General features: G+C 40.6%; 2 protein-coding genes across 4 annotated transcripts in view; one reads left to right on the top strand and one right to left on the bottom strand.

The window, feature by feature from the left end:
• Positions 1 to 12,567, bottom strand: part of LOC116329136 (neuroligin-2-like) — a 146,307-nt gene that overhangs the window by 118,408 nt on the left and 15,332 nt on the right. The window lies entirely within an intron of this gene.
• fgf11b (fibroblast growth factor 11b) overlaps positions 1 to 12,567 on the top strand; it is a 34,974-nt gene that overhangs the window by 16,305 nt on the left and 6,102 nt on the right. The window contains exons 2-3 of the mRNA XM_031751122.2: positions 3,356 to 3,466; positions 4,448 to 4,551. Of these exons, the coding sequence (XP_031606982.1) occupies positions 3,356 to 3,466; positions 4,448 to 4,551 (215 nt within the window). The remainder of the gene's footprint in view (positions 1 to 3,355; positions 3,467 to 4,447; positions 4,552 to 12,567) is intronic.

Genomic DNA, 12,567 nt, shown 5'->3' with positions numbered 1-12,567 from the left:
AATATCAAAATAAAATGAAGGGAATTTTCTTGTATCTTCCACTTTTAATATGTAATGACAATATTCCATATCTTTAATGTAATCTTTCTTGAATAAACAATAAGTTCTTACTTTTACCCTTTGCTCAGATTTCTTCTCCTCATGATTGTGTGAATTTCATTCAGTTTGGTGTTTAAAAAGACTTCAGATTCCAATTTGCTTTAAATCCCAGTGATATATTACACTATCCCCTCTTTTTGGACGGTAAACACAACAACCCATGTTGGCCTTAAAATCTAATTGTTTGGCCCAACTCCTTCTCCTCATTATCCTTATGAAGTCTGCTTTTTTTTCAATCCCTGGCACAACCATCCTCTTTTTTTCCAGCTTATTTATTTGTCTCTCCAATCCATTAATACAAGAAGTAACTACAATATGGCAATAGAAAACATATTTATTCCTTTTATTCCTTTTTACATAAGCCATTGGTGCCCTATAAAGAATTAGCTGCCCAGTGTAATTCTTCATAAAGCCCTATTTCATCAATCTTAATATTCCGAGCCCACATAATCAGAGACTTCTTATTACCAGAATTCAGACACGAAAGGCAGGACTATATCTCATCACTGTGGACATTTGTTGTGCGGATTTGGCCTCAGTTGCTCCACTAATCCTTTTTTGGTAAAAAGAACTGAAAAGGTTCAGAAACTGCACTACCTCAGCTTTAAAATAGCCAACCAAAAAACAACTTATCAGTTCAAGGCTGCAGCTAATTTGACTAATTAATTATTAATCAATGGATTACTTTATTAATTCATTCTTTCAAAAATATGACAAGAAGAATTATTCTGGGCCAAAAGTTAGTGAGTGAGTGTCTATCTGCCTGACTTTTAGACATACACTATACATTAAAGATGCAAGAAGCAGTATTATGCACTATTGTATTCAATAAGATTTAAATGTGAGTGCAAATATTTGTCACCTGTCACCCTATGCTAGTTGGGATAAGCTCCAGCCCTCTTGCGACCTTGAATTGAATAATCAAAAGAGAATAGTTTAATAGATGGTAATCAAGAAATTGACTTGATGGATTTATGGATATAAATGTTCTAAGAATTATGGTCTTTCTGACTTTGTTTTTGCAACTGCAAAAACGCTGGCCTTTGGAAAGAACTGGAAGTTATAAGCTAATATGCTACTACGTTTAAGTCACTTCTATATTAGCTTCACTGAGACTTTATCTGTCTTTTTTTACAGAGTCTTTTATTCTAGAGCAGAAATATTTTTGAAGATCAAACTCATTTTTACCTAATGATCCTTACATATCTGCAGGGCACATTATGTCAGCGTCTCACATCCTCACAAATGGTGACGTGTGCCAGAAATGATGGGGCATTTGGTTCAAACTGCGCTTTGAAGATACAAGAGTACGATTGAGCTGGTTTCAATGACACACCATTGCAAAAGCTCTGAGATGCCTATATTATGATAGAAAGGTGTTGCAAAATAGGAGACTTCCTTGAAAAAACTTTTACCCTTACACCAGCAGTGATCCAGGAGGCCTCCCCCCCCCCCGAGTTGTGACACACATCATTTAGGAGACTACTTCAGCAATCTGGTGCCCTGATTGCCAGTATAAATGGTGATGGGACTGTGGTGACATCAGTGTTTTCACACGACATGACCAATGCACTGACCACAATGAACCCTCAGTGCAGCTGTGGTAAAATACAGCTGTCATGTTCTTTCCTGGGAGCCTGCTCTCATTATGCTGGATCAGAATCTAATGTGCGCTGGTGCTGCGGTGAGGACTGTGGAGTCAGAGCCAGCTCTGCTAAGTGAAACATTAGTTTTAGTGCGCCTGACACCAAGCATGGGAGTTTTGATTGCAGCTATATTGCACAAGCTGTCTATTGAATTTCTGCCTAAATGTGCTTTTTTTTTCTCTCCTGCACATACAGCCGTCACTCTTCATGAAATGTCAGTGTCATCTCATTCACTCTGTTCCCCTGCTGTCCCTCTGCTCGCTTCTGTCCTCCCCTATCCTCCCATTTCCCTTTCTTTCTCTCTGTCTCTCATCTCTCTCTTTTGAATCTGTGGGGACAAGTAATGAACGGCTTCCCTGCTCTGATTGGATGATGCATGATGTTATTAGGTGGGATGAAAGCGAATATAACTCAGAGGGTATGGAATAGAAAAGGAGAGGAAAGTGAGAGAGTGGAGACAGAGAAATGTTTTGACAGGAGGCTTTGAAAACAAAAGGACGTGCAGCGCCGCAGATGCATGCGTGTAACAATGGGAGTAGGTCACAGTTTCACTGATGTTTCAGCCCTGGCACACTTCCTCTGGGAAGTAGTCCTACAGATCTCATCCCTGCATCCTCTGCCTCGCTCAGCCTCCTCGCGCTGTAGTGTGAAGAAGACAGGCAGATTGCGCAGTGCCCCAGGTCATTCCCAGAGGAGTGTGTGCGAGGGCAGGAGTTTAGTGGAAGGGGAACTCCCAGATGGCCCTCCAGAGGCTCCATCATAAACTGCTCCTTTAACCATCTTTCATCTGTCTTATCAAAGCTGGAATGAAGGGGGCTGATCAGGTCACTGGTCCTGACTGAATAAAGCACTCTGTTATGAGTGAAATCAGGGGAAATGCAGGGTTATCCTTGTTGTTGGAGTAGCACGACATTAAGGTGCTGAGCTCAGAAGAGAAATCACAACAAAGAGCTTGGTGCTGCAGAGATTCAGTTTCTTAAATGGACACAGAGTAGGCTGTGGGGACTCCGCTCATGAAACATTCAGCTCCTCTAGTCAGTCACATTCAGCACCCAGTCCCCTTGATTATATTGTTTATTTAGCAAGAATGAGACTGTGAAGTATCTCACTTTACTTTATTTACTCATGGCGTATGGCTAAAAAAGAACAGTAAAAGAAACTATGCACTGTATATAAAAAGGATGGATGTTGCCAGCATGACATCACACTCTGGTTTGCCTACAGAGAAATCGATGTCTTGTACAAAAAATAAATAGCCGTATAATATTCTTACATGTTATTGCAAATTGCTTTAAGGTTGTACAAATATTCCTCTATTATAATATTAAAGATCTTCCACCACCAATAAAAATTGATAAATGTGTGACACTGATGCCCAGTTGCCCTTCAGCACACATGATCATTTTAAATGAGTTAATACTAGAAAATCATTAAGGTTACGTCGCACATAAACCACATTCTAGCTTCATATAATGCACTTCTTAATTTTTCTCATTGGTGCCTTTGTTTAAAATGACATATTTGACTAACCATTCTTTTTTTCAGGGCCGTTAAATTAGTAAATGTCACATCTGTCTAATGCCACGCTGCTTTCTGGTCCTCCCTTGCAGAGCCACAGCTGAAAGGCATCGTTACCCGGCTGTACAGCCAACATGGATACTACCTGCAGATGCAGCCTGATGGCACTGTCGACAGCACAAGGGATGAAAGCAGCTCATTTTGTTAGTATCTGTGTACAGATAAAATGCTTATGTTGTCATTTTTTAACAATTATTACAAATCTAGCCTCCAGCATTGCTTCTACCCACTTATATATATAACTGGAAAATGGAAGGGCTCGTAATTTTTTTGCCAAACTTAATGCTGTAAAGAACTAAACCGAAGAACAGCAGGTGTCGCGCTGTGCTATAAGGACACATGGCTGAAGAGTGGAGGAAAAAGTTAGGATTTTGTCAGCTCACCTGTCAAAATTGGTTCAATTAGGACTGTTATTTTTGTCTCTTAATAGGAAGCACATCATGTCGCACTGCCTGTCAAACTTTGGCACTTTAGTGTGTTCGGCTCTCGTGCAGAAATGCTTGGATCACAGATTCTGATTGGATCTGCAGGTCACTATATGCACTTTATAAACCAGAGAGAGCAGTGACATATTGCAACTGTTGAGACGATGTGAATGTTCATCCTGACCTTTCACAAACTAAATCTGGCCGTCAGAGCGGAAACTATGCAGTGCTCTCTTATCATTTCTTTGTTTTTGACCTTCAAGAGTCAGACATGGGCCTTTTTTCAGACCGAAGTCTAAATGTGGCATTTTATTTACTCTCCATGTAAAATTACTTCTTGGTGAACTGTTAACTAGCTTACTAGTGTATTTTACCAACACTGCATTGCTGTCTTTACTCTAAGCTGCAGTTGGCATGGCAGAACATGTCCGTTATTGTTCAGTTTTAGTGGCAGCACAAAGCTCAGTGAAGGTGACAGAGTGTTATGTTTCCATAAACATAAAGTAAGAGGTCACTGCATTTGGGCTTAAGAGAGAAACCACAGGCAGCACTGACACTGGAGCCATTCACCCTGCAAATATGAACACAGAATAGCAGAATGTGTTGTGATATAGTATTGCACTTTGATTTTCTGACTTTTTCCTTTTTCCCCTCTGTCTTTGTCATGCTCTCTATCTCTGACTTTATTTCCCAATTTAGCACAGTTCAACTTAATTCCAGTGGGGCTGCGGATTGTGGCAATTCAGGGGGCAAAGACAGGGTTGTACCTCGCCATGAATAGTGAAGGATACCTCTATACATCAGTAAGTATACCCATTAGGCTTATACAAACAAAATACTCTCATTTCATGACATATCTGAGATATGTTGCTGTGACACTAAATCCAAGATGATTGTTCTGCTTTTGGATTAGAATGCATCCATTCAGGTTTGGATAACAGCTGCGGGGTCCTGATATCTTTCATACAGAAAAGCTAATGCCTACTCACATCACTGACAAGGAAATCAAAAAGGAGAAAACCAATCAGGGCGTTATCATCAACTGTCATTTTGGATTTAGAGGTTCAGTTGTCTGTCACTTAGACTTCAGTTTACTGTCTCTTCTATTTCAGGATAATTTGCATAACATGGGTCTGATGATGTATACATACATGCATCACAAACCTCGCAATGCATGTATATACAGAACTGTAAAAACGAGGGTAAATTCAAGATATAAGCTCACTTACCACAAAAGCTTGCGTATTTTTTGATTCTTGCCTCGCTTATTTATTGCATTGAAAACACAAATTCAACTTTAAGTCATTTTTTTAATCTACGAACTTAGAAAGGTGTAAAACAGAAATAAAGTAACATAAGAGTGAAAAGAACCATATATTAGTATGGGTATTAATATAAGTTGATGTATTACAGTTTGTAAAGCTATTTGAGAACACGCTACTACATAGGATGTCAATAAATAATGACAGTTTCACAGTGCAAATGACCTGACTAATGTTGCTCAGTTATTTAGCAGTATTAGAAAGAAGAGGAATGTTAGTCATGTCAAGTTGTTAGGGTGGTATTTTAAGGCAGCAGCACAAATAATGATAAAGCAAAATGATAAAGGGTGTAAGTAGGTTCCCTTATTAGATGGGATGGCAAAACAAACTATAGTCCTCAGTTTAATGTTGGCAGATTTTATAATTTTGGCCTTCGAGTGATCTAATCAACAGAATTCTCCTATAAGAAAATGACAAAGCTCACTGTATTCTTTTCTGATACTGAGAAGTGGTGACTGGATAAACTTGTGGACAGCTTTAGAGCTGGCCTTCCACACAAGTTTAATTTTCTCCCTTTGGGTTGCATGGGGTTGGTCAACTAGATTGTGATCTTGTATGCTAAAGTAATATTCAACGTCTTAATCACAGCTATGTAGATAAAATATTATTTAGCTATAAGTTCAAGCACTTCAGAAAGGACCTCACAAGTATGAATGGATCATTTTCCATACTGCCATTGGTGTACAGAGTACAATCATAAGGTGGTCGATGTCTGTTGTGACTGCAGTGAGCCCAGAACCAGAAATTGGACACAGGAGATGAGTCCTGTCAAGCGTGGATAGTTTAGGAGGCAACTGACAAGTACTGGAATGCTAAACAAAGTGTGGTTCTAACAGTAGCAGAAGCAAAAACTGAAGCCATAGAGCATGACTTTCAGTCAGCCTTGAAGTAATTCTAGCAAACTGTCAGGTGACACAAGGAGAAAAGCAGCTTCCAACACACACTTTATTCAGTGGGGATGGAGAGCTGCTAACTTCAACAGAGGATATAGTCAGACAGTGGACTACTTTGAGAATCTCTTCAGTCTCACTGACACACCTTTTGTAGTGGAAAGAGAGACAGTGAAGAGAGAGGTCAGGAAGTAGTTAAACAACTTTTTGGTGGCAGGGCACTGGGGGTGGATGAGCTTCACCCTGAGTTTCTTCTGCATTGCAGCTATAAGGGGATCACACTTCTCAGCTTGACCAGGAAGGTCTATGCCAGCGTACCGGAGAGGAGAGTTCATCCATTAGACGAATCTTGGATTCTGGATAAATAATGTGGTTTTCATCCTGGTCGTGATATTTGAGGGTGTATGGGAGATTGCTCAACCAGTCTACATGTGTTATGTGGACTGGGGTATCCTGCCGGGGATGCTTGGAGTGGTAATGGATATCAGGACTTTTTTTTATCTGGTCCAGTTACCTGGTCCCTGTAAAACCATAGTAAGAGCTTGACTTGCATTGCCAGCAATAAGTTAGCTTGATTCTAAGTGGCGTCAAATTCCACGAGGCCTTCTGTTTGTCACCGATTCAAAAAGGGAAGGGGAAAATTCTATAAAAAGTCTGTTTTTGGTTTTTTTATTTCTAGGTGCAGCCAAGGGGTGGAAGGTGTCGGGCTCAGTGGTTTCAGGTTCTCATCTCTGCTTTTCGCAGAAGATGTGGTTTTGCTGGCTTCACCGAGTAATGACCTTGTATTTGCACTGAGGTGATGTGCACCTAAGTGTGAAGTGACTGGGATGAGAAATAGTGCCTCAAAGTAGGGTTTTGCTGTCAACTATCATTCATTGAGGACAATGATTGTGATAGTAAGCACAAGAACGATCCTTTTTGAGCATGCCCAGGTATACAGCATTATTCTGGTCACTTTTGTTGCCATTAAAATGTTGAGTCAGTCTATGGCTATACTGAACAAAGCTAAATAATTGCAATTATAGACATTGACACTAGACACCTTACAGATCATTTGTACCAAAACAATTTAACCTATCTTTATGTTGCAGTATTTAAAAAAAAAACATTAATTTGGTGACTTTGATGTAACCATCTTCTTGTCCTAGTACAGCTAGTAAATAAACAGCTCTGGTCAAGTGAGTTATGCTAAACATGATACGCTACACATATTTTACTGAGATAGTTTATAATTCAGAAACATCTTTAGAACCTTCTAACTGTTGAAGTTTTACTTTTTTTATTGCAACCAATGGAATGTAATGAGTTGCGGACTTGAAACGGATAAAAGGCTGAGGTATGTCAAATTACACAAGAACTGGACTGAAAGTCAGAGGTAATGGGTCTTAAGGAGTGATGAATCCAAATTAGAAATTTTTGGTTCAAATTGTTGTCAGTATATACAGTGGAGGTCAAGAGAGTGGTACAACAGTGAGTATGTACAGTAAAACATGGTGGAGGCTTTGTCGTGTTTTGGGGATGAATTTCAGCCAGTGGTGCTGGGGATCTTGTCAAAACTAATGGAAATATGAAAGCAGAAAAGTTCCTTCAGATTGTGATCCACCATGTAAAACCATCTGGAAAGTATCTGATGGCCAGCTGCTTCCTTTGCAGGACAAAAGTGGCCCCACTGATATGCCTTCTGTAATGGAAGGAAAGTCTGGGAACAATAGGGAGTGTCACTGATGTTGACAGATCTCTGTAATGCTGTGTGGAAGTCTCTACCAGACCTCAAGAGGCACCACACTGGTTGGTGGAACCCTTCAAGGACCACCACATCTCAAAAACTAGTGGTTCCTTTATTCAAGAAAGGGAACCAGAGAGTGTGCCCCAACTATTGGGGGATCATACTCCTGAGGCTGCCCGGGAAGCTTCATGCCAGGATACTGGAGAGGATATTTAAGCGTATATCAGAGTTAGCCCCACGAGTCTATGTGCCTTGTGGACTTACAGAAGGCATTCAATGATGTCAATTGGATGGTGAGATAGCATCAGGAGCTCATTCATTTGCAAGGGCTTGGAGTACACCTACCATTCGAGGGGTGTCCAACTCCAGTCCCTACTCCAAAACAGCTGAATCAAATTGGATTACCTCTTTAGCATGCCATGAAGTTTGGCAAAGGCCTGGTAACAAACCATTCATTTGATTCAGGTGAGTCGGAACAAGGATGCATCTAAAAGCTGCAGGACAGTAGCTCTTGAGGACTGGAGTTGGACAGCCCTGCGCCATTCCTTCACATTGAAAAGAGCCAGTTGAGGTGGTTTGGAGATCTGATTTGGATTTCCAAACCACTTAGGTAAGGTGTTATGGGCATGTCCTACTGAGAGGAGGGCACACTGAGAGTTATCTCTCGATTGGTTTAGAAATGCCTCAATATCCCCTGGTAGAGCTGGAAGAGGTCAAGTCATGTTTATTTCTATAACATATTTAAAAACAATTGCTGTACATGTAAAACAATAGCCAGAGAGGGAGGTTTGGGTTACTCTGCTTAGACTGCTGCACCCCGCAACCCAAAGCCAGATATGCCACAGCAGAAGGATGAAAGAATGAAAGAATGGATGGATGCTCTATTTACAAATTTCAATACATTGCTACACCCTTTTCCAATTTTCCAAGTTATAATAAGGGATAGCTCAACACTTGTACAGTTCTGTAGTTTTTGCTCCATAGTAGTGAAATAAGTCATCAGATCCTTAACTGAAGTAAAAGTAGCAATACCACACTGTGGCAATACTCCGCAACAAAATAAATATCCTGTCAACTTAAAATATGTGAGGCAAAGCTTAGTAGCAAAATACAACAATTTATTTTGCAGAAATGTGTCCCAGGTCTCTGTTTTATGTATATATTACATTTTACCACTCTAGATATTTAAGCTCATTTGAAGTAATTTATATCCTTAAAAGTCCACCTTTCACTGTTTAAGAACATACAATGTTCAGGCTTTGAGACCAAGCATATACAGCACCAACTCATCTGACAGTTTTAACTAAATAGTTTATACTTTAAGAAGTGAAGGAATGGGCAAAAAGGGCAGATGGATAGTTCCAATGTCGTCTGTCTCAGAACACTAGACTCTTTCAGTCAGCACCTTGGACAGCTTTGGTGTCACTTCAAGAGGATAAAGTCTGATCAGCACTCTGGACAGTGCTTGTAATACTGCTTACATGCGATTAGTGTCAAATCGCTTAACCATGGCTACATGCTTAAAAATTTATGACTACTACAGGAAGTGTTGACTCTTTACACCTTACTGTGACAACTTTGTTTTCTATGAAATCCTGCATGAGATAAAAATACTAAGGTGATAAAGTTACATTTGTTGCTATAAATAACAAAGACCAGGTTATCTTAAAGTTACAAGAAAGCTAGACTGTGCACAGCTGATCATTTTTCACCTTGTGTCAATATCCTAGCTATGAAAAAGTACAAATACTGAATCACTCGTGCACCCACTTGTAAAAACACATTTATTTATTCATATATGTTGTATAACTAGGATCTTTTCTCTCTACTGGTTATACGTGCTGCTTTCAAGAACGGAAAATTACATGCAAAATCAGTGAATGCAAGTGTGCATCGATGCATATAAATGCGAGAGGACCATCTGTGCATGAGTCAAATCTTGAATATTGGCATATGGACTGCACTATCTCTTATTATCTTCTCAGCCCCTGATTAGCATGCATTAGACTTTGGTGCCTTTCCTCTGTGCACAGAGGAGAGAAGGGATTTCCTCAGCAGCAGTCGATAGCTGTACTACATCCCAAACTGACCTCTTTCGGAGAGATTCCTCTCTTTTACACACAGTTATGGGCTCATATAGGTGCAGTACAACAGAACATGATTTTATTTTGGCCATAAAGCATGTTCTAATTTCTGATATATTAGTAGTCTCATTTTATTTAGTCTTAGTTCTTTGAGGGAGTGTATTTGGCAAATGTCTACATAACTTTGTGCTGTGTTTAAATGTAAATTATCTTTTTCATTTAAAAGATGCCAAAAAAAGATTTTACTCAGACAGTGTTCTATGTGATAAGTATGCTTTTGGCTATCACAACAGAGCTGAGGTGGCTAACAGAGTGTTTTCTCACTGCTTGTTCTGCCACTTATGTTAGTTATTAGAATGTTTTGCTTCTGCATGCTCAAGGGAAAATTTTCTCATGCCCCTGCCTCATGCATATACAGTAGTGTGTGGCAGGCTCTGAAAAAACAGAGGAAGGAAGTCAACAGTAGCGTTGTCTCAGACATAAATCTCAACCTCACTACCTGTGGGTGACAACAGGAAAAGGCTGGTCCCGATACAAAAATAGAGCTTGGCTTGTTCCTGCCCCATTTTATAATCTATGTGTTCTGGAAAAACTCCTCATGGACACTGAGAAAGAGAGAGAGAAAGAGTGTGTGTGTATGTGCTAGGGTGAGAGAGAGAGAGAGAGAGAGAGAGAGAGAGAGAGAGAGAGAGAGAGAATGAGAGGGAGGGAGAAAAGAGCTTGTGTTAGTGAAGGCTAACATGACCATCGACAAGCAAGTTCTGGCCAAAGATGTGCTGGTCAAAACCAGTCAATACTTAGACATATATATATATAAACTCTCATGTGGGACATTGTGCAATTAAATAATGTGGTGTACAAGCCTTTTAATTCATTAAAAGATACTAAAGTATTGATGGGTATGTTTAGAACAGACCGGCACCAAAAGAGACAAAACATAGACAGACACAGGAGAGGGAGAAGAAAAGTGGAGAAGGTATTGATGAAAACCTGTGTCCTTCTTATTCTTTTTCATGAAAGGATTACATTGAGATGCAGGACAGCACCACCGCTAGATAGCATCGCTTTTATCACAGGACAGGGGAAAATGTGGACATTAGAAAAAGCAGCAGGGAGAATAATTGGCCGGAGCCAAAGAAAAGAGGCGGAGTGCAGAAATGTAACAATAAAGAAGGACATTTTTCCAAGGCAGCCAATTAGGAGCACTTAGGAAAGGCAAAAATCCTATTCTTTGTGATGGATTCATGAGCCGGCCTGTATCGGGGCTCTCCTACCAAAAAAGTCTCAGGATACATTATCCGATTTGTTACTGTATGGAATAGCTATTAACCACAGTGCTGCGTCCCAGAATATTTAAAGCAGAGGGTTTTCTGATAAAGGCAGCGGGCAGTGCGGAGCAGTCACCGCTGTCGCTGACAGTGGAAGAAGGGAATGTCAGCGACAGCTCCACTCTCAGCAGCATTATATTGACAAGGGCCTTCCAGCTATCAATCAGCACTGCAGAGCCACGAGTCTCGGCACATTATCATCCACTCTATTCTTGTCATGTGAGCTTCATTTCTCCCCGGACTGCATTAGGGACAGATCATACATGTGTGGTGCTAGACAGTATTCTCATCCTCTCTGAATCCCTCTTAATAAGCTTCTGTAGTCTACTGACTTATGTAACTCGTCGTGTCATAGTGCATCCACATCTGGCTTGACAAACAACATCAGCAACATGCCCTGCTGGGGAGGGGGAGGCGGAGGGCTTCCTGAACGCAGAGAGCATGTATATGTGTGTACTAGGGGAATGTTGCATGGATGAGCTTTACATTTCATGTTGTCATGTGAGTGGGCTGCTGCAGCAGTGATGCAGAACTATGGGAATGTGGTGGGATTACTGGAGCTGGGCACATTTCACAGCTTCCCATAGATTACACAAGGAGTTGATGGGCCGGTTAATAGATGCAGGAAGCCTGCATGACACTATGACCCCTGCTGTCTAAATGGGGAACTGCAAATGTTTTAACATGATAAATGCAAATGATGTTTTGGCTTACAGAAATAGAGCTATATTTTCAGGGGCATCAGTTCTGATTTCATGCTTGTACATGCATGATGAAATTAAAGTGAACAAGATATTACATATTATGCATGGAATTACTCTCTCATTAGTCACAACCTCACTCCTGTCCCCTATATCCTAATTATCTACAGGGTAAGATTAGGGAACTCTGCCCTGTGAGTGTGTGAGTGCGGCTTGATGCACTTCCAGAGTATGGTCGCATGGAGAGCAAAGCTTACTGAAGCAGGTAGAACAGATGTAATCAGACACAAGGGATGAGGAAGGAGGTTGCGTGTGTGGGCGGGGAAGGTCTGGATGATACTCTGCATCATAAAAAGGTTCTACCCATCTTAGGAATTCTCCACACGGACCCTACATATTATCTTTCTCATCTGCTTTCATTCGAATTAATTTTTTGGCTTGTGACACATGAAGTGGGAAGCTAGCTAGCCAAGTCTCCGAATAAGTCACGGTTAAAGAAGGAGATTTTTATTTCGTTTTCAGTCCAAGCACCCACCACTTAGATGGAAATATTCTCTCATCGCTCTTTAAAATGTGCAACGCGCCACACGTCATTAGCAATAATTCATCTGAAGACATTGGTGGCTTGAGTGATGTTGTCAGTGGGAGTGGAAACTATTGTTTTGCTAGGGTCTAAAGGTTACCTCAAGGTGAGCTTGACAGATGGCGATAATTACAGCAACATATTTGTATCCGTTAGGGAGAGCAATAGAAGCCACTGCGGTAGGT

Source organism: Oreochromis aureus, linkage group 10 (genome assembly GCF_013358895.1).
Source record: "Oreochromis aureus strain Israel breed Guangdong linkage group 10, ZZ_aureus, whole genome shotgun sequence".
Taxonomy (NCBI): Eukaryota; Metazoa; Chordata; class Actinopteri; order Cichliformes; family Cichlidae; genus Oreochromis; species Oreochromis aureus.
This window is presented reverse-complemented; position numbering and strand designations above follow the sequence as displayed.